The 23863-nt window shown below is 36.3% G+C and overlaps 1 protein-coding gene across 5 annotated transcripts in view; it reads right to left on the bottom strand.

Annotated features, from left to right (window-relative positions):
• Window positions 1–23863, bottom strand: part of Kcnt2 (potassium sodium-activated channel subfamily T member 2) — a 350913-nt gene that overhangs the window by 41567 nt on the left and 285483 nt on the right. For all 5 annotated transcript variants that reach the window (XM_029477031.1, XM_029477035.1, XM_029477039.1 and 2 more), the window contains one exon: window positions 11336–11447. In XM_029477031.1, coding sequence (XP_029332891.1) covers window positions 11336–11447 — 112 coding nt within the window. The remainder of the gene's footprint in view (window positions 1–11335; window positions 11448–23863) is intronic.

The following is a 23863-nucleotide window of genomic DNA, read 5'->3' as shown; positions in this document are numbered from 1 at the left end:
TTATTTATAATAGCCAGAAGCTGGAAAGAACCCAGATGCCCCTCAACAGAGGAATGGATACAGAAAATGTGATACATTTACACAATGGAGTACTACTCAGCTATTAAAAGGAATGAATTTATGAANTTCCTAGGCAAATGGATGGAACTGGAGGGCTTCATCCTGAGTGAGGTAACCCAATCACAAAGTAACCCACACAATGTGTACTCACTAATAAGTGGATATTAGCCCAAAAACTTAGGATACTCAAGATATAAGATACAATTTGCTAAACACATGAAACTCAAGAAGAATGAAGACCAAAGTGTGGACACTGTGCCCCTTCTTAGAATTGGGAACAAAACACCCATNGAAAGAGTTACAGAGATAAAGTTTGGAGCTGTGACGAAAGGATGGACCATCTAAAGACTGCCATATCCAGGAATCCATCCCATAATCAGCTTCCAAATGCTGACACAATTGCATACACTAGCAAGATTTTGCTGAAAGGACCCAGATTTAGATGTCTTTGTGAGACAATCCCAGGGCCTAGCAAACACAGAAGTGGATGCTCACAGTCAGCTATTGGATGGATCACAGGGCCCCCAATAGAGGAGCTAGAGAAAGTACCCAAGTAGCTAAAAGGAACTGCAACCCTATAGGTGGAACAACATTATGAACTAACCAGCACCCCAGAGCTCTTGACCCTAGCTACGTATGTATCAAAAGATGGCCTAGTAGACCATCACTGGAAAGAGAAGCCCATTGGACTTGCAAACTTTATATGCCCCAGTACAGGGGAATGCCAGGGCCAAAATGTGGGAGTTGGTGGGTAGGGGAGTGGGGGTGGGGACTGTATTGGGGACTTTTTGGATAGCATTGGAAATGTAAATGAGGAAAATACCTAATAAAAAAATAATTAAAAAAAATGACAAACAGGTAGTGCATCGTGGAATGGTTTGGCGATTGACAGAAATATATAACAAGGTTAGATTCCAGTGATTCTCCTTAGTCATTATGACTTCAGAGACTTTACTTACTGTCTTTTCTATTTCATTCATTTCTCATTGTGATTGCAATAAATAAAGTATCTATACATAATAAATATAGTAACCACTTAGAAAATATTATAGTCTATCATCATTCTTTTAATATGCTAAATTCTTTGTAGGCTTAAATAATTCATGTGTTCTTCCTTTAATGTGCCTTCCCATCATTTTACCTCACTGGTTTGGCTGTTATTGTAACAAAAATTTTACTTCCCCACAGAGGCTTGCCACCTTAGAACAGTCCCCTCCAATTAGTCTTGAATATGATCTTCAACTACTTGCGTTACACAGTTGAAATCTATAACTCCTTACTTCTTTCTAGAAAGTTGTTTATTGATTATATGTCTCCACTACACTCTCAGTCTCATGAGAGTATAGACCATATATTTTATTCCTGCTATTTACAAACACTTCAATAACAACATGTAGTCTACAGATGGGCAAAGAAATTCATTTGAGCACACTGTTCAATTTTTAGTAACTGCATATACATCAAAAACTTATTGAAGATACTAAGGCTTTTAATTTAAAAAATTAAAAAATAGGAAAAGAAAAGGAGGGACACTTAATACCTCTCTTGCCTCACTGGAGTTACTTAATGGAACTCTGAAGATATGAAGGAGTGTCCTGTTAATTTCTATTCTGTAACTTAACCTTCCTTTAGTATTGTTTGTTCTGCATTTTGTAAAGGGTGTTTTTATTTGAACTGATGGGAACCAGATATAAATATTGCTTTTAGTTGCTCAGATGGAGCCATGAGATGAAAGCCATACCCAAGCTGTTCAAATACACAGCTTAGTTTGAGGTCATAACATTTCTCTGTTCTAACTATCCCTAGGCCCCCATACAATCTAATCTTCCAGGCTGACTGATTTAATCTGGCTTCTCTCAGCTTCTTAATGAATTGCTCTGCTTGGTCTCATATTAACTTTGACAATATGTTCTAATATTCCTCCTCACTCTTTCACCAATTCTGTGTTCACCTGTTTCTAACTTGTTCTTTCTCCAACTTGTTTCTGTAAAAACTGTCCACATATGCATACCCCTGTGCTGATCTTACGTAGCCTTTCTTTCCCTTCTGTTCTCATGAGAGTTGGGAATATCCTATCTCTGACTTATTATGTTAGATCTTGCTCTCATTCATTACTTTGTTCCTTAATTATAGGTTTTTTCAAACATGTTTGGTTCCTTCTACAAACTAAACTTACCTTCATTGTTGGAGAGTAAAGGTGTGCATTATGGGTTTGTCTGTATTTAGCCAGATCTTTCTGTCATCTAGAGCATGCCTACAGTCAAGCTGGATCACATAGACCTAGACAGTCTAACAATTCCCTGCCAGAGCAGCAGCCATGTTGTTGGATTAAAATTCCTCTACAATATTTTATGTCATACTAATTATTTATACTATTGATTCTAGCACATGCAGGCATAACAATCATCCTAAAAATGGAACTATGTTTTATGAACCACCTTTTCTTTGGCTTAGCTACAGATCTCTGAACCTCAATCCCTCTTTTCTTGAACGCTTCCTTTGATTGATAAGTGTAACTAACATTCATCATCTAAGAAGCTTCTCTACAGCAGATGGAGACCATCAGGTAAATCACAATGCAGAGATCAATGGATCCAACGAAAACCAACCTCAACAGATATACCCACACTACAGATCTCACATCTATGGTTTTGGGAACATCACAAAAGTACTGGAGGAATGATTGTAAGAGGTAGAATACCAGAAATTCTGCTATGAAACTGTCTCTTTTAGAAATAACAGTATAAATAACACCAGAACAGTGCCAATATTAATAGATATAAAGTTGTAGAAGGAGGAATTTTCATGGGCTCCCACCCCTAGACAAAAAGTTACAGTTAACTAACAATTGTTCAAAGGGGAAAAATTACCCTTTATTTTTTATCAAATACAGAGGTGTTAATTTGAAGCCATATAATTAACAATAAAAAATGAATAACAAAATGACCTCCATATCTTTGGATACTATGCATATGTGTATGTATTTATGTAACAATAATAATAAAACTAAAAAGGGCTGTTAGCTTCAGAGTGGGAGGAACATAGAGGAAAACGTGAAAAGGGAGAGAGGGAGGGAGTAAGGTGATGTGATCTAATTCTATTCTCATTAAAATGATAAAATAACAAAATAAAAAAAAACAAAATAAATTCTCATTAACATGAGTATACAGCTCATAAGTAGAGTACTTGTATATCCTCTGCAAGGCCTTCAGCTCCATTCTCACACTAAGCAGGAAGTTTTCTTTCCAAACAGAATTTTTTACCCAAGTCAAGCTTTATTAAAGAGTTATTTTCTTGATAAGCATTTATCTAAAGCACTTAAAAGAAGTATGTGATCCTTAAATCATTGCTTAAAGATTTAAGGTGATTTGATTCATTTGCTCATACCTGTCTTTTGAGTATCACATATAAATGCTTTTCTTGGAATGAGAAATTTCATTCTGGCAGATATTTTGTTTGCTATGTGGCAATCCAATACCATACGGAAAGAGATGGCATTTTTTGGATGTAATAGAACAGTGTGGGAGGCAAAGCAAATCAAGACTCATTGGAACAAATTATTGGCTTCTGTCCCCTCTCTGAAATACAATTCTTTTACATGACTTAATTTCCTCTCTGACATCTGAAAACAAAGTCCTCATTTCTAGTAGCTTTTCTTAACATTTACCTATACAACATTCTTTAAAAGAATTTAAACATGTTTTCTTTTTTACTATGATTATTCATCCATTTATTTATTTATTACGTCCCAAATGCTGCTCCTACTTCCGATCCCTCACTCACAGAATCTTTCCCCTCAACCTCCCTCCTCTTCTCCTGTGAAGAGGGTGGGGTCCCCCTGGGTATCTCCCCACTCTGGCACATCAAGTCTCAGCCTGATTATGGGTATCCTCTCCCACTGAGGCCAGACAAGGCAGCCATGAAGACTGAGCTGCCTGACTGCTACGTATGACCTACACAACATTCTTAAAGTATTTGCCCCAAAACATGGAAATTTAAGTCTGCCTGAATTTTGACATCACCATTTCATTTTAGATGGCTCTTTGACTCTGCATTTATTTCTTTGTTTTCTCACAGATAACCTTTTATGAAGTTCAAGATAAATCTTTTGACTAAACTCTGTTTCCTTAAAACTTTCTTCATTTTTAACATTTTTACTTCTTTGGTTTTAGAAATAGTTCAGCAAATAGAAGCACTTGCCATGAAACCTGATGACCCAAGTTTAATTCCAAAGATTGCAATTGTGTGAGAAGAAAACTGTCTACTACACATTGTGCTCTGACTTCCACTCATGCATATGCATACATATCATGGTGGTTTGAGTATGCTGAACCAAAGAAGTGACACTTTTGGGAGCTGTGGCTTTGTTGGAGTAGGTACAGCCTTGTTGGAGTTAATGTGTCACTATAGGGTGGATTTTGAGACCCTTCTCATATCTTCTTAGAAGACAGCATTCTTCTCTTAGATGTCTTTGGAACAAGATGTAGAACTCTTAGCCCCTCCAGCATGATGGTGATAGTGGACTGAACCTCAGACCCTGTAGGCCAGCCCCAATTAAATGTTTTCCATTATAAGAGTTGACTTGGATATGGTGTCTCATCACAGCAATGGAAATACAAACTAAGACATGAATTTATGAACATCAATACCCATAATTTGAACATACATACATATCTTCATATATACCATATACTTCACATAGTACCATCTATATAATACATTCTACAATATTAATATTATTTAAAGTAATTGAATACACATTTTAACAGTCATTTCTTGTTCAGAATTCTGAGGCTCCATCATCAGAATCACCCTGCCAGACATTCCTTATTTCTTTATGAATAACTGAAATTACTTCTAATACTTCCTACTTAACCCCACCATGTCCCCCTTTAATAAGTATAGAATTATGATAGCAATTACATGAAATAATAAATCTCATGGAGTCATCTCCCTCATGTCCTTAGGCATGATGCATCTTTAGTGGCCAAAGTTTGGGTCACCAATATCCGCTTCCAATGGTCTTTTCAGGTTATCTGATGAGGACTTTTCAGTGAGAGCTACTAAGGAGTCATATAGATATCTGGTGAAGCCCTGCAAATGTATTCCTTTAATGGGTTCTAAGACACCATGGAGAATACTCTTCTTTGCTTACATAGCACATTGCTTTCCATAGCATCCCAAGAGCTCTCCTTATTTAGAGGTTCTGATGCTACCTAACTCTGAAAAGGCTCCACAGGAATGCTTTTATGTTATGTGTGATTACTTCCGCATTCATCATTTTCTCCCTTTGTGTTATTCACTTTTTAGAACAAAAATGAATCAAACAATTTGCAGCAGTGTTTCTGTCCTACTGGTGTTCAAAATATTAGCAAATAAACTCTTGAACAATTGACTCAATCCTGATGAGAATATATGATATAAAGTTAGATTAATTCAAAAAACTGTTCCAGTCCACACCATTGACAGAAGCATCCTACTCCAACAGAGGGCAAACCAGCACCCAGATACCCAGGTAAGCCTCTCTCCTCTTGTTTGTAGACCACCAACACTGCCCAAGCTGTCCTAGTCTACCTCTAACAGCCTTTCCTTTTTTGGTCACCATTTAATGGCCCAAAACTTCTGTGGAATCCCTCTGCTCCACCAGAACACAAGTTAGTATCCAGATCCCCAAGTATGCACTAACCCAGGGCCATCTCAATTTATCATCAATATCCTCTCCTTTCTATGTCACTATTTTCTTTCCCACACCTAGTGCAGAAGTACCAAGAACCCTAGATGAACCTCACCACCATCCTTACCAACACTCCCCCAGTGCTGTCCCAGATTTCTCCCTAAAGTCCTTCCTCTCAACCTCTCTTTATCCCCACATCCTGGTACACACTTCCAGCAGACCCTGCTCCTCCAGAGGCTATACTAGCATGAAGATTTTCAGGGAAGCCCCCAGCTCATGAATGACCAACACTTCCCCAGCCTTCACAACCAGAGGCTATACCAGCACCAAGAACCCCAGCCTAAGTCATCCTATCCAGGCATAAACCCCTTGCTCCACCAAAGGCAACTCAAATCAGGAATAAAACAAGGCTGCCCACTCTACCGATGTCTTTTCAATATAGTATTTGAAGTTCTACCTAGAGCAATACAAGAACTAAAAAAGATCAAGGGTATACAATTTGGAAAATGTCTTAGAATTTTATTTCTGTGAAAATACACCATGACCACAGCAGCTCTTATAAAGAAAACATTTAACTGGGGTTGGCTTACAATTCAGAGGATTAGTCTGTTATTACTATGGCAGGAAACACGGCAGTGTAGAGGCAGACTTGATACTAGAGAAGGAGCTGAGAGTTCTTTATCTTGAACCACAGGCAGCAGTGAGAGAATTGACTTGGGCTTCTGAGACCTCAAAGTCCAGACCCATAGTGATGTCCTTCCTCCAGTAAGGCTGTACCTTACTCCACACTAGGGCTATTCATCATCCACGTAAGGGCCCAATGTGAATATTATTCATAAAAATAATATTTGTCACCTTTTGTAAAGAAATAAAACATCATATTTCTTCGAATTCATTTGAAACATTTCACAAGAAAAGAATAAATAGGGTTTTTAAAAACTACATGATCCTTTACTAGTTAATCCAACCCATTATTGGCATTCAGTACCACAATTCAATTTTGCAATTATAGTTCCTGAATTTTTAATGAAAACTATTTAAGTTAGTTGTCTGCACAGAAAGGTGCAAAGTTAAATAATATTGTCTTAGGAGTTTAATACATGTGTTACCTATCATATAATAATTCCTAAGTGTTTTGTTTATTTTTAAAACTGGCAATTTTTTGGCAAGGCATTTTGTGCACCCACAGTGGTTGACTAAAAATAATCCATTCCCTTTAACTCAATTTAATTTAATTTAAGTACTATTTAAGATGATGTGAAAAAAATATTCCTATGGCTTTCACATAATGAACACAGAATTTTAACATTTTTCCTAAAGCTCCCACACAATTCATCCTTAGTTATTAGTAAGATTCTTCCTGCATTCTTTGGCTTTCCAATAACTACAAAAGTTTGTATGTGACTCTTTCCATTATGATATCAATTCTCTGCTGTTCCTTCTTGGGTGGGAAGATTATTGTCCTTCATTGTGTTTATTAAAGGACAGTCTGGTGATGTAGAGGTTAGTCTCTTACTTTATTATACATTGTTCCCATCAATCCAGATCTAACACTCAGCATTTCACATCACTGTGTAAGTAAAATGATTGTAAAGTCTATTTTATCATTGGTAACTGGCCATGTTAAAGGAAGCAGTTGTGAAGAAAGTTATTCATACATCACAAGAATAAATGGCGTGTGTGTGTCTGTGTGTGTGTCTGTGTTTGTATGTGTGTGTCTGTATGTAGTTTGTATATCTGTGAATGGTATATGAGTTTTTGTGTATTGTGTGTGTGTGTGTGTGTGTTTGTCTGCATGTGACATTAATATAAGATATATCCTATGAACTAACCAGTACCCCGGAGCACTTGACTCTAGCTGCATATGTATCAAAAGATACACTGGAAAGAGTGGAAAAAATACTTCTCCTGCCTTTCTGTTCTGTTTCTTTACTTCCACTCACCTGGTCCATGTCTCCCTATCTCTCAGACTCTGTTGTGATACTTGCTGGGTAGCATGTTTTCTACAAGAAATGTCTAAGAAAGATAATTATTCAGCAAACAAAAACAGTGAAACAATAGCAAATGGATTAAAAATGCAAAATAGTAAGATGTTCAAGTTTGAAGGAGACATGTTGTGTATGACAGGAGCACACTGACTGTCCAGTTTACTACTGGCTAGTTTTTTTCTTGACATATATGGACTGCATTTCTCAAACTCTCATTAGATGTCACTACACGTTTGACTAAACCAATGGCATATTGAAGTTACTGTCTCGATAACCTGAAACCAGCTCCCATGAACACTAGAGAAAAACATGGATTGCAGAGACAAGTAGAAAATGACACAAAATCTACATTCGGGAAGGAATTATGAGAACAGGTCTGGCTGTGAAATCAATCAGAAACAAATGCATGAGTTTATTAAGTTTTAGGGAAGAAGCTGTAGTCTAAAAATTCTTTGAATTTTTTTCAGTTGCCCTAAGGAGTAAGTTATATAATCTTAATATATATATATATATATATATATATATATATATATATATATATATATATATATACTGAGCTGATATGAGTAATGTAGTGTAGCAAGAAGCTTGAAGTAAGCCTCAGGGAACAGAAGACAAGGTTTAGCAACTGCATTATGTGACCAGGGATCATCATGAAATTTTTGGTGACACATTTTCAAAAATGTCAGTTGGAAAGTTGCGGTCCAGTGATACTGCTTTCAGCTATTTTTCTGTTTTGAACCTGAAGCTGTAATTGTGTTGATGTGCTGTTGTGATGATGGAGTTCAGGATAAGCACTTGTCACCTGTGCATTTGATAAAGCATTGGAACCAGGCAGGCCTCTCTGGGGCGCTTAAGAAATCCACACAATTCATGGAGGTGAAGTCTTCTGAGAGTACTCCAGAACACTTTTGGTCCAGGGTTGGCACATGGCTTACTTGGTAAAAGTACTTGCTAGAGAAGCCTACAACCCAGTTGAACCCTGGAACCCACACTGGGAGGGGATACATGACAGGGAATGTTTCCTTCTATGCCGCAGAGGTACAGTGTAGCTTACAGGTAGCAAGACATGCTTACATGTATATGTATATACCCACCTGTGCACACACAAACATGCATACACACACACACACAAAGGACAATGACCATGACTACTATTACTACTGCTACTACTACATAATACAAATATTTAACTTTAAAAAAAAAACTACTCATTCCATAGGTTTCTTTCTAGACTTTGAACATCTGAAGCTGTCTATCCCTAGAGACAGAAATTTGCCAGGACAAACTTTAATGAGCAAACATAGCAATATATTCTCTATGTATAACTTGACTACCTTCGAGTGTTTTCTCTTTTAAACATCAATAAAATTGCCCTTGAACTTCCATTGGAGTCCAGTTAAAGTTTTTATAAATAATATTAAGAACCCCAAGAAGCAGCACCAATTTCCCCTTCGTGTATTATCACAAGAGCAACATTTCACACATAGACAGTGATACATCACCAGGAAAACCGACTGTGACTTTGCAGAGATCGCAGGACTCCTGCTTTCTGTAATCCAATCAACAAGCAGGTTTTCCACTTCCTCTAGCTGCAGTACCCTAACAAGTTTTCCAGAACTGACCTCTCTCTTGGACAATAAATCTCATAATAAATCTTCCTTTTAATCCAATGGGATTCCACAGATGGATTCTCATGAGTGTTCAGCAGGACCTGTTGCTAAGTAACATAACTTCTTGCTTGTTGCAAAGATACACAGATTTGATTTTTTTCCATAATGAGCACTGATAGATAATTGGCTGATACACACTCAAAAGGTATGCTATTGGATATTTAAATGTTACATATGAATTATTGATATATTTCTAACCTTCTTAGTAATTAGCATAATTTGTTATACTTTGTATTGTATTCCATACCCAAGTAAAGTTTTCTATAATTTTAGAAAGGATTTCTAATTTGTCACTAGATTTGATTTTTAATTAACTGCATAAACAAAGATAATACAAAGCTTCATTTTGCCTTTTTATACTTAATGGAAGAAATATTTAATTAAACTAGTTCAGCAACTCATATTTACTGAAAATATTATCTACAGTTATGATATTTCCACATCAAGTGTTTATACAAATAAGTAGTTGTAGAGACTGGGGTCCTTATTTGTGACAATATAAACAAATATAATTTACCCCTTTACTATAACTAAAATTCTTGTTAAATAAAATACTGGGCTGTTTCACCTTTATTATAAGCCATACATTTACATACCATTATTTATTTTTAGTCCCATTTACCAGATAAGAATGTCAAAGCTAGAAGGAAATAATTAATCCAGGATCCATTACTGAGATACTTCTCATTAAAGGTTGGACCAGTCTAACCCTAGAGTCTGGCTTCTTCATTACTATGCCATCTTACATCACTTGTCCAGACAATGCTAAAATACATGTCATCAACAATTCTACCCAGACTCCTAACTGCTGGATTTGTTTGTGGAAATATGGTCTATTTATCCCTCATTAGACATCCTTTACTGTATTAAAGTGTAGTGGTAGCCTGGAAGTTGTTTGTTCTGAACACTCATGGCTCTGTTTCCCATACAACATGGATGTGAGAGCTGTATAATCTTGAAAGACATTTAACCCCCATAGACAAATCTAAAACAAAAATAAAAAAGTCACTTAGAGTTTTAAATGGAAAAAAAAAAGACTTATTTAGATCATATCAAGCTTATTGTCCATGTCAGTAAGCAGAGAATACCCATGACTCCTCTAAACCCATAGAAGAATATAGTAGGAGTGGAGTATCATAGTATATGTTTTGCTATGGAGATAGAAATATACAAAGAGAACCAAAACCCCTTTAGCAACATATATCTTCACAAACTTCAGGCAGTTTCTGTCAAAATGGTGAAACTCATCGCTGAGGCCATATATTTTATCTGACTCTATTCAACTGGCCTTGTACTTGTCCCAAACATCACATAAGTAAACTGTTGTGTATTTGTATTACTAAGTTAGTCTGACTATCTGCACTTGAGGCAGCTCATCAAAGAGGAGAATGAGCTGAAACACTGATGTTTGTTCCTGACATTTGTAGAATCATGAAACATCTGTTGATGAGGTAGTCTCTAACTTCCTGAGTAGGTATTTACAGTCTATGTGAATTGCTGAGTCATAAATCTCTGTGTGAGAAGTTGTGTACCCGTCTAACATTACCCAAAATTTGAGAAGTCATGAACACCACATCCAGCTTGATTCCTGAGAAGGAAAACCAAATCTTAACATCTATAGAATATGACTTGGTGAAGTCATTGATCCATTAAGCTTCATCATCATCTGGTCCTAATTAGGTAACCTCATTGTAATACTCTTATTAAACCAGATTTCCAGTCCTTAGTGCATTTTACTCTTGGTTTTCACTTTCAGATGCCCTGCCACAGCACTGCTGTGGTATATCCCTCATCTAGGTGAGCATCAAACTTTGCTTTTTCTCAGGCTGCACCACTTATATGGCTGCAGCAAGAAATCACCAAAGTATGTTATTCTTTTAGGGTATATCATCCATAATTGACCATCCAAAATGGTCAATCTGTCTTAATATTGGTCTTACCTTTTCCAGTTTTGAAAGCGCGAGAGAGTAACAATCCTTGGCTCTGAATTGCATGAATCTCATATTTGCTGGATGCGTAAGCTCAGTGATGATACTGAGACTTGAAAACAACCTAAATTAAAGAAAAATTACATCACACTAATAATCCAGTATGGCATGTTTTTATAATAACATATTTATGAATGAGTGATTGTTAGCCTTAGGTATAAAACTATATCCAATTATAACAGCAGGCACTACCACATAAAATGATCCGTAAACTACAAGAAAAATGAAACACTATTTTTCCCAATATTTTAACCAACATGTTAGTACTGTGAGGAAAAAATAAATTCAATAATTCTCCTTTTATTAGACATTTTATCTCCATAATTATGAAACTGCATGGAAGAGGAACTCATAAAGTTGATTTAAGAAGTTATTAAGATTACTTTGTAAATGATATTAAAATAAAATATACAGATATTTGGATTGCTAAAAGAGAATTGCTGATGCTTTTATTGGCCATTCTATGAGTTCTCTAAAGCTATGGCTGCCTAGTATAATAATGTATTTTTTCTAAAGGTCAAATCCTGGTACAATGAACATCTGAGATAAGAAAACACTATAATTCAGGCAAATTTCACCAATGAATTGAAGCCAAGTTTAAAGCATTAATAATGATGTTAAAAATAAGCTAAGATTTTTTTGTACTACTTTCTTTTTTATGTCTTATTTTCATACACTCAAAATCTCACAAGTCCACAAACACTCACTTAATTGTTCACTTTCATGGAGAAATGAATCTTGATGTTACAGTAATTGACTCTTCTGTTGCTCTGGTCTAATCTGATCTTCATCTATCACTTGTGGCTTTTCTGATTCTATTTTGGGATACTTCGGTAGTTATGTAGTTATTTTCTATGGTAATATGCCTTCCCCTCCAAGAAACAGTGTCTTTTAGGTTAAACTAAGCAAGGACCACTTAAAATGGCTACTAGTAGTTTGAACTCATCCCTAAACACAAGGATTAGCACTTATAGAAAACAGGATACATAATCTATCTCTTTGAACTCTCAAAACCAAATCAAAGCTCTGCTCTGCTCTGCTCTGCTCTGCTCTGCTCTGCTCTGCTCTGCTCTGCTCTGCTCTGCTCTGCTCTGCTCTGCTCTGCTCTGCTCTCATTTCATAGTAAAGCCAATGCTTAGGGCACTCCTGCTTCAGCTGCTGATAGCTTGACAGCACTTTACAAAAGAATGTACTTGTTTGAAAAGAGGACCACTATCCCTGAGCCATAGAGCTGAGGTTGGTTTGTACATTTCCTGAGGCCTAATATTTCCTGATTCTGATAGAAAGTTACTAAAATCTCTCTCATCTGCCAGGCAATAGTGGAAAGTTAACACTTGAGCAGGTTACAGGGACTTGTTCCTAGCATGTGACAACTATTCATGATGACTTTCTCTCAGGTCTCTTTCCAAGGCCTGTCTTGATCATTCATGTTGATACTTGAAACTATCCTTCAGAACAGCCTCTTTCACAGTTCTATGGGAAACCTGTCCATCCTCTTCTTGAACTAGGAGAGCCTAAATCCTTGCTGTCATTTGGGGTTTATTATGTAGGGAGTATGATGCCTTTATCTTAGTTTTGATGACAGGCAGATCCTATTTCTTTATGTAAGTAACATGTAGTAAGGGTAAAGTAAATACTACCAGTAAACAATGACCTGATTTAATTCCCTTTTATTAGGATTAACATTTAAAAAACACAGTAATTTCATTTGTGTAACATATCACTGTTTTGAATGTTATATAAGAAAGTGCATTCTGAAGATTATGGACAGTTTGTGAAACATTTTGCCAAGCAGCAGACAATGGATAGTATACTTAAGGAATTTAAATGTTTCTATTATTAATATTACAAGTAGTAGTAGTAGTAGTGTGCATGGGGGAGTAAGAGAGGAAGGGAGGGACAATAGGAAGAAAGCCAGAGAAGGAGAAAAGGAGGGTGGGAGGAAAGGAGAGAGAGAAGGAAGGAGGGAGAAAGGAAGGGAGGGAGGGAGCCTGACTACATAGCAGGCCCTAGTCTGCAGGACCAAATTGCTGCTATGTCTAGTGGAGGCCTTAATGCTCTTTCAGCTTTTCTCTCTCCTTAGCCTTTCTGCCTCAGATGCAGTTGATTTCTTGTTTACTTTTCTCCTCAACCTTTACATGCTGAAAAATCAAGGCTATTTTTTTATACATCCTCTAGAATCCAGTTAGAATGTGAAGTCTTAAATCTTTTGAAGTGAAAATCCTTCCCTAACGCCCCTGGCATTTGAATTTCACACTATCTATTGCCCCATACCCTAGGGGATTTACTTTTATGAAATAATAATATCTGGAAGTCTAGATGTTCCTTTCAGGACTTACTACTCTTGCTATAAATATCTTGTTATATCTCATTATACTTCCTTTAAAAACACACATTTTGTGACACATTTTCTGCAGTTTTTTTTCAGGCAGTTGGGATGATGGGTTCGTATTAGACAAGAGTTCTCCTTTTTAGTTTAAAGCAGTTTTATAATGTGTGTATACCAAATAATCTTGGGATAGTTTCAGCATCTTCATATTTTAATTCCAAATCACAAGTAGTAGTTTGTTATATAAACCCCTTTATTGCAAAGGTTCTTTAAAAAATTATAAGAGGAAAAAAAAAGAGAAAAAAAGTCAGTTGATTTTTAGACTAGTAAACTACTTAAACTCATTTCAGTTTTTTTAATTTCAAAGTCATCAATTTAATGAATTAAACAATATCACTAAATACATTTAACATATGGGATGTCATAATCAATATCAAGTAATGTGAAGTCATTACTTAAGTGAATAAGTAATATAATTAACGTGACTCAATTAACACAAATTCTTGTGACTTCTTTAGACACTAAATGCTGCACTCTATATTTGAACTCCCTTCTTTGTTCTTTCTGTCTATACCTCCTTTTGTGCAAGACTATAAGGCAGTTGGCTTAGTCTGACTCTATCTTCAGTGTCTGCAGACTTGCACTGATCTGTGCCAAAACACTGCATGAGCTCAGATCTATAGAACTATTCTTGTAGCTGTCTTTGTGGCTCTGACTGCTCTTGGTGGATTTAGCAAATCTACTATTGGTCAAATGCCCAAACCATATCCTCTTGATTGGTATTTGATGATTGGCTGTTGGGGGTTTCCAACATCTATTGCAAATCAAGAGAAAGAGCCTGATTTTCTCCTTAAGGCAATGTCTTACAATGGGTATTTTACTGAAGAAACTGAAATGCAGAAAGATAAAACATGTTTACTGTATTTCTGTAGGTGTCAGAATCTAGCTAATACTCCAAAATTCAGATTCAAAATGCCTTTTTTAAAATCAGTATAACAAAGAATGGGCATGTGGGAAAGAAACCTGGATGATTAAAGACAATAATATATTATTAAGAGTATCTATCAATATGATGGTGTTTCACATATTAAAAACTCTATTTTCGAAATATTAAGTCCACCACTCACCTATCATACAGAGTGCTAGGCTTGTTATATTGGTCTTTGAAGAGAGGTCTGCTGTCTAACATCTAATAAAACAAAGACTTGACAAAATTCTATTATTAGAGTTCTCTGGTCTTTGAAAATATAAAGAGGTATGAAAGTGAAATACTCATGATTTAACCCTCTGCAAACTAACTATGAAGAGATATGCAGATTAGTTAACATACTGATAAACTGTAGCAATGGACTGCTCCTATATGAAGAGACAGCAAGACACTAGTGCATTAATAACTTCTGAGGCAAATACAGCTTCTAAATAATAGAAATGTAGTTCATCTTTTAGAGAATTTTTATTTTCCAATGAATTGTGAATTGTATGTATTTGTACATGGCTTCTTCCTCTAACTTATTAGATGCAATAGAAATATATATGTATAAGAGGTGAATGCTAAGAATGTATGGATAGTAATTAAAATTGCAGGACCTGATTGTATTTGAGTTGCTTTTACACTTGAAGTTTTATTTGCAGCAAGATGTATGTGCCTTGGCTCTTATACATAAATGAACTTACATTTATTATTTTAAACTAAGTAATAATGTATTAGCTAAGCCTGCCACCTAGTGAAACTTTTAAATACTTGTGAAATAAAGTTTCATAGGGCCTTTTATATCTACCAAAACATGTGCATTCAATTATAGCACTTATTTATGTATTCATTTACTAATATATCTAATTAAGTTTCTTATAATTGCTGATACCTAACATGTATTTCTCAGCCTCAATATTTGCTAAACACATTGTGAATGCTAAATAGTTTAGAAATAACATTATATAATAAGCCTCTTTTCCCCAGACATGAACAGTACAGTAGAACAATATTACAATTAATAAATATTATAGTTAATCTTATTCTTTCCTTTCTTACTACTTTATTTTTATACCTTTTATACAATGTTGTTTAAATAAATTTAAATAAAATAAAATGATCACATTCTCTCACTTGGTAATTGGTTTTGGGGGGTTTCCCACTTTCATTACATGTGAAAAAAAAAAAAAAAACTAGCTGCGTTATCTCCTCAAACCAGAGGTGGGAAAATGTCCTTTAAGAATCTCTTCCACTTGCACTTTACTGAAGAAAATGAAGCAGAGAAAAACAAAACATGTTTACTGTAGAATTTCTGTACATGTCAGAATCTAGGTCACATTCCAGAATTCCGGTTTAAAAAGTGCCTCTTCTTACCACTATAATAAGGAGTGGGCAGGTGGAAAAGAGAATCAGAGAAAAATAATATATTTTTATTAAGAACATCAGCAATATGTTGGCTTGTTTAATTTAGCTTAATATAGTATCATTATAAATTAATTAATTAATATAATTAGAGTTTATTTTAATCTCTCTCTGATTATTTCACGCTCTGGCTCCACTGTGTTGCCTGCTTCCAAATTTATCTCAGAGAAGAGTATGCAAACCTGGAAATTTTTTAGTATATTTTACTGAAAACATATCTCAAAATAAAGTGTTATACTATAAAACGTCCAGTCTAGGTTACCAGAAGTGATTCTTTTTAATAGGGAGTAAAGGTAAAATTTGTAGGCATATGGCCATACATAGATGGAAGAAAAACAGCTTGAAAATGCAAGTGTATTAGCACTGACATAGATATAAAATATACCTTAACTTTTCATGAGTAAAATAAAAAGTCAAGTCTTCCTTAGGAAAAAGAAGATGATAGATGTAAATTTCTCCATATTTTGAAGTTTTTAATCCTTATAAACCATAGATGATATCAAAATGTTTTTGCTACATAAGTGGGGTTTTTTATATTTGTGCAAACTGTGTGAATTTACAGATCCCTGTTTCCTCTTATATTAATTTGAATTGTATTGTTTTCCACATGCATATGCTTCCATTGCTCAAAAAGACTCTGATTTCTTGGGCCAATTCAAAGTGGAATGAAAGTTTCCTTTTTCACTTTATCTCTTTTTGCTGTTACAGTCCTAACAACAGAAAAAACTTTACTGGTCTAATCTGCCCCATTCTTTTACCACAAATACTCTCCACCTTAAACCTAACTGTCTCTCTGCTCTTCTTAAAGGATCACCTTGCTAACATACTCTCATCTGCAAAGCCAGGAATATGGTGGATACTGCAGGGCATTAACATATCCTGGCAAAATGGTCTTTCTTGCTCTGCTCCGTTCCCTTGAGTAGTTTAGGTTCTTAGTGCCCCAAGCTCCTAGTGAAGTCTATTGTCATGATTTAGAGGAAAGCTAATCTCATGACATTTTGGAGAAGCTGTGGGGAATCTGGTGTGTGCCTGGAAAACACGTAGTTCTGTCTTGCCACAAGTTAAGGATATCATTGGTTTTGAAGATAGTTTTGTCCTACCAGATCTAGAAACGGAATGTTTAGAGAAACTGGATTATTATGTGCTGGTTTCCGGTCTTTAATCTTCCTTCTCCTTTAATACAAGATTATACTAGGCATACCTGCCTACTGGTGTAATTAAATACTTATGAGCTCTTGTGCGAGCGTGCTGAAACACCAGCCCAGCCTTTAGGAGGCAACTGCATGCCCCATTGTGATCTGTGATTGGGACAACTGGTTTCACCTGCTTCATGTCTCCCTTTTTCTGACCAACAATCCTCATTGAACCTAGACAGATTATCAGCATTAACACACTTGCTTTCTGACCCAATAAAAGTTCGGCTTGCTTTCTATCTACAATGAAATCTTCCTTTAAGTTTTCTTTCTTAGTAGAGCTGCTTTCTAAGATGTAACTTCTTATGGAATTCATGCTTCTAGTTTAAGAGAGGAAGGACCTGGAAACCACTGATATTAGTGGCTTTGGTGAACACTGACATTTTACCACTATAGTAGCTAAAGTTATATTCAACAGAAAACAAAAATAAACAAAAAAACCCACAATACTCCATCAAATTCCAAGACACGTCCCCCCATCTTGAGAATGTTGTACTGTTTTTTAATAATTGTGAAGTATAGCTACAGTAGATAAACTTTTAATAAAATTGTTTAATAATTTCTGAACTAGTTAAGTAATAATTATTTAACATATAAACTCTTCCAGCAATGTCTATGTTATTGTTCCTAATCACTATATTGATAATAACTTGTATATTCTCAACTTTTCCTAGATGTCTGATAAAATTGTAAGCTGTGCATACTCCATCACTCTTTCTCAGGAACAAAAGTTCAGTCTAAATGATGGTTTCTTTCTCAGAAAAAAATGATGAGTCTGTTCAGATGCCAAAAAAAAAAAAAAAAAAAAACCTCCATAAAAGAACAACAATGCCACAATCTAGTTATTTTGAACCCAATTTTGATGTGCTTGCTTAAATTTATCTTAGGTTTAAACACATTTCATAATGCTATGCTAATGTAAAATATTTTATAAAAAATGTGTGTGTATATATATACATGTGTGTGTGTGCGTGTGAAATGTGTTCATGTATACCTACATATATGGGTATATATGCTCATGAGTGAGTAGACCAGATATCATTTTCCAGTGTCATATTCTTTGATGTTTAACTTATAGACAATGCCTATAAAGAGACTACACCTCATCGGTTTGTTTAGAGTATCCAACTGATAAGCTCTAAGGATCTCAATTCTCTGTCCCCCCAAACTCACAGACTGCATACGCAGGCTAGTAAGATGATTTTTTATGTGGGTTCTGTACTCAGGAACGTATGTATATGACGCAAGGATTTTGAGCACTGAAATATATTTCTAGACCCAAGATTTCAAGGAAAAGAGTTAAGTTTCCTTGCATTTCAAACCCATACACATTTTCTTGGACTTTTTGTCTGGGAAGAATTGTGTTACTGTTTCTATTTAGATGTGGAGCTGGATGGTAATAAGCACAAGTGAGATAGGTAAAACAGGACATGACTTGGCAGAGGCCTTCTCTCTTAATGTTTTTGGTATTCAGAAATGGTCTCTGGGGAGGAGTAAATCACCCGTATAGTGTCTAGAAACCTGATTTCTTAGTAAAGAAACAGAAATACTCTATATCTCCCCGACTTTCTCTAGGGATTCTGATGTTTCAGCATAGTGGTTTTCCAGAGAATTTCATTATATAAGGGACAAAGATGGCCTCAGGTCTAGCCCCCCAAAACAAATACACAAATCAAAACCAGCATTAATTACCTACTCTATATTACTTCACATTAGTATTAATTATCTGAATGTTTTGAGTGACCCAGCTAAGATACATTGCTAAAGGTATTGTGGTGCATTAAACTTTAATTGAAACCTAGTTCAGCTGGCATCTTGAACAGAATACCGAGACTCAATGCCGGTGAGCATCAATAAATCCCACTACACAGAGAATGATGATAAGAGAGAGTACAGGAGTCAATAAGAGCAGACTCTTTATGACAAAGTTCACCAGTTGACAAGTTGTTGGAAGATTAGTTCTAAGCTTTGGAAGGATTTTATATCACTGCTGAGATACCCTATAAAGTATGCAAGCTTTTAAAGATAAAGGCAAGAGAAGGCTGTCCTTTCAGGATGTAGTTTCTAGATTGTCAGCTACCTGTGAGTAAAGAACCCCTGAAAGATTCAACTCCTGCCTCTGCTTACTGATATTGGGTGACAGACAGCTCAAAGTCTGGTATTCTGGTACAGACTGACTGATTAGCACCTCAGGGATGTGGAAAGCTGGAGTGTTAGGATCTACAGCCAAGTGACATCAGCCTAACTTTAGTCCTTTTAGCCTTTTATTGCTCACCTCTATCTGACCTAATATTCTTATAACTTATAATGGTTTTATACTCTCCTTTTGAAATCTAACACACCACTAGCTTCCACTGATCCAAAAGTTAAAAATACTATCAGAAAGCATCTGAGACTTACAGCAGAGCCATCTCTTTTGGTGTATGCCATCTACCAGACACTTCCAATTATGAATTTGAAAAAAGCTTTGATTTTTTTTTACTTTTATTTTTATTCTTTAACTATAAAAACTTCATGAAACTGTTTCCATCCTAGAACATGTTATTTGGGACAAGTTATATCTATGTGTCTGGGGCATAGTCAGTCACATGTGTCCAGCTTAATCTGTCTTCTCCTTCCCTTGAGATGAGAACTATGATTTTTTTTTAAATAGGCACTAAGAAAATCCATAAGACTTAGACTCTATATAGGCAAATCCACTATGAGAGAGTCAACAAATTAAAACTATAATAAGTTACCAAAAATAAAATCTTGTCCAGGATTTGGGTATGGATTATGCCTATAATCTAAGAAATAAAATTGTGGGTGGAAAAATAGAGACAAAGAGAATCTTCAGTTTGATACACAATGGGGGTTTGTCTCAAAACAACAACAACAACAACAAAAAACCCCAAAAAGTCCTCCAAAGCAATCACATAATAAAATATCTATGTAGGGTTGCAGATATGGCTCAGTAGTAGAGCATATGTTCGGTATTTGCAAGGGGCTGGGTTCAGTTCTCATTGCTGCCGAGAGAGAGAGAGAGAGAGAGAGAGAGAGAGAGAGAGAGAGAGAGAGAAATAGAGAGAGAGACTTATTTAGGTTATTCTGTTGAAAGAATTCATTTGACACAAAACACATCGTTCCTGTCATCACTGTACAATTTTCGGGACCACTAATCAATCTAATCAGAGTAGAAGGGACAGATAGAGGGATGTAATTCCTTTTATAATCTGAATTCCAAAGACACACTTATATGTCACATTGCAGAAAGAAATCTACATGCATATATTAACAGCTTACCATGTAAACACTACTAACAATTTGTGCTGATTTAAGACCCCCTCACCCCTCCAGATGCTCTGGAGAAGAACAAGGTTAACGGTGACAGACACTAACTTCACTCAGCATTTCAAGAAATATCTGGAGAATATCAGTGAAAGGAATGATTACAGGAGAAATATGGACATGACAGGTCACTAAAATGTTACTGACTACCTCACGAGAGAGACATGAATGAGTTCTGGAATGATTGACTGCCTATATAGGACCCACCCTTAATCCATAAAGCTGGTGATGCAGAACAAGGTATTAGGATGGTAAGTAAGGTACTGTCTTGTCAGGTCACAAGTTCTCTGACTAAAGCACAATTTAAGGATTCAACTTCAGCTTTTAGTTTTATGTAGCAGAAACACAAGTATTTTATTTATTTTATTTATTTTTAATAACAAGTGTGTGTGTGTGTGTGTGTGTGTGTGTCTATATGCACATGAGTGCAAGGACTCAGAGATGCCAAAAGAGAAAGGTGGATTATAGAGGTAGAGTTGCAGGTGTTCGTGAGATGCCACATATGGGTGCTGGGAACCAAACTCTGGTCCTCCGAAAAGCTTTATAAATTCTTATTCAGTGAGGTCTCCTCAGGCCCTCTCTATGTCTCTCTCTCCTTTCCTTTTCTTGTGCTTTCTTTTCCTTTCTTTCTCTCCCTTTTTTCTTCCTTCCTTCCTTTTTTGTGGTAGTTTGAAAGTGTAACGTGTGCCCACCACCCCATAGACTCCTATATTTGCATGCTGAGTCACCAGGGAGTGCACTTTTGGAGAAGGATAAAGAGATGTGGCCCTGTTGGAATAGGTGTGGCCCTGTAGAGTAGGTGTGGTCTTGATTAATGAGGTGTTACTGGGGTGTGGACTTTCAGATTTCAAAAGCCCTTGTCAGGTGCAGTGTCTCTCTCTCCCTTCTGCCTGCGAATCAAGACAAACCCCCTCAGCTGCTTCTGCAGTACCGTGATGATAAAGTACAAGAAAATGCTTTCCTATATAAGAGTTCTTAGCCTTGACTCACAGCATTGGGGAAATGGAGTTTGAGGAGACTGCCTCCTGTGTCCAAGCAGGAACCTCGGTCTATAGGGATATTAACACACCCACAAAACTTTTGACCCCAAACTTAAACTGTCAACAAGAAATGCAGTGATTGGAGATGGCTCAGAGAAAGAAGGAATGAATATCTAATATCCTGACCAACCCGAGACCCATCCCATGAGCAAGCACCAATCCCTGACACTATTAATGACACTCTGTTATGCGTGCAGACAGGAATCTAGCATGGATGTCTTCTGAGAGACTTCCCCCTAGCAGCTGGCTCAGACAGATACAGACTCCCACAGCCAAACACTGGATGGATTTGGGGAATCTTATGGAAGAATAGGAGGAAGGATCATGGCCTCAAAGGGGATAAGAACCCCACAGTAAGACCAACAGAGTCAACTAACCTGGACCCTTGAGGCTCACAGAGACTGGAGCACCAACCAAAGAACATACAGGGGCTGGACCGAGGCCTCCTAATCTTGATGTGCTAGGGCTGGTGGGATGGCTGGGGATTGAGGGCATCTGCTCAGAGGAGAGAAGGGAAGTGGGGCATAAAGGAAGGATTACGGGAGGGGTTAACTGGGAAGGGGAATAGTGAGCAGTATGTAAAGTGAATAAGTAAAAAAATAAAATTAAAATAATTGCATTGTTTATGATGTTTCTTGCTGGCCTTAAAACAGTGACAAAGGTACTTTCTTCTTTCTTTTCTTTCTTAGGGAATGTATAAGTACACTGTGCCCAAGCTGATATCGGGACCAATAGCAAATTTCTTTTTTTTTTTGTTTGTTTGTTTGTTTGTTTGTTTGTTTGTTTGTTTTTCGAGACAGGGTTTCTCTGTGTAGCCCTGGCTGTCCTGGCACTCACTTTGTAGACCAGGCTGGCCTCGAACTCAGAAATCCGCCTGCCTCTGCCTCCCGAGTGCTGGGATTAAAGGCGTGCGCCACCACGCCCGGCTCAATAGCAAATTTCTTGTCCAGCGTGCACAAAAGGAAAAGTTTTGATTCCTCTGGTTCCTTTAGAAATACAACAGTCCATCAGAGGATTGCATATGATATGTATTTTTTTCTCCCTTTTACCTAGTTTCTTATGGAAATTTGGTCACTTTCCAAGGAACTTCTGGCATCTTGCCAAGGTCTCCCTGGACCATGGCATTCTCACAGACTTTACTGAAACAGTCAAAAATGAATTTAAAAAAGCCTTTAAAAAATATGTGTCATTAAAATCCTTCTAGGATATGCTAAATAAAAGAAAATTTAAATTTAACGATCTGTCCACAAGTTAATTATTGAATAATCGATTAATGGTGTAGTCCTAGTCTTGAACTTGCTATGTGGCCAAAGGTGTGCTTGATCTTTTAATCCTACTTCCTGAGTGTTGAGTTTTCTTATTTATGTCATCATGTTCAGTTACTAGGCATCTAACCCAAGGCTCTATGTATACTAGCCAAACAGTCCATCAAGAGAGCTCCTTGGAAACCTGAATGCATTTCATGAATTTATTTGTATGCAAGTCATTTTAAAATATTTTTATATTTTATGTTCTCATAATACTAAACAATAAAATAAAGAATATGGAACCAAGAAATAGTGGCAAGATAAATGTAAATTAGAATATATGAAGATATGCTTTTGAAAAGGAATGCTAAAATAAAAAAAAAAATGTAAGGTAGGATCTTTCGATGGTAAAAAAAATTTGTTCTAAGAAAAGTGAGCCAATTATTCTACAGTGGAAAAAGAAGGTTGTTAAAAGGGCACATATCATGAAGGCCTAAGTAAATCACAAAGGACTATGGCCCAAGGGCAGGGGTGGGAAAAATCTTAAAGATGGTACATGTAAGAAGATTAAGCTAGTAAAAGCTCCTAAAGCATTCTTATAAGTACTTATTTTTCAAAATTCTTTTTAAAAGCATTTGCTCTTGCTGACTGTATTTTAAGTTCTACTTATAAAACATTTTGTAAATATTTTCTGTAGACAGGTTATCAGAGTGTAACTGCTAACCTTAGAGAACCTGAATTCTCTTGATCTGTTCTAGTTCTCTCAGATGCTAGGATATCAGCTACAAGACAAAGAAAGTGAAACTAAAAAGAATCCCAGGTTTGACTTCATCTCTTCCAATTTGTATCCCTTTGATCTCCTTTTGTTGTCCAATTGCTCTGGCTAGGNCTTCAAGTACAATGTTGAATAGGTATGGAGAGAGTGGACAGCCTTGTCTAGTCCTGATTTTAG

The sequence above is a fragment of the Mus caroli genome, chromosome 1 (assembly GCF_900094665.2).
Source record: "Mus caroli chromosome 1, CAROLI_EIJ_v1.1, whole genome shotgun sequence".
NCBI classification, from domain to species: Eukaryota; Metazoa; Chordata; class Mammalia; order Rodentia; family Muridae; genus Mus; species Mus caroli.
The sequence above is the reverse complement of the archived record's forward strand: the minus strand, read 5'-3'. Positions and strand labels throughout refer to the sequence as shown.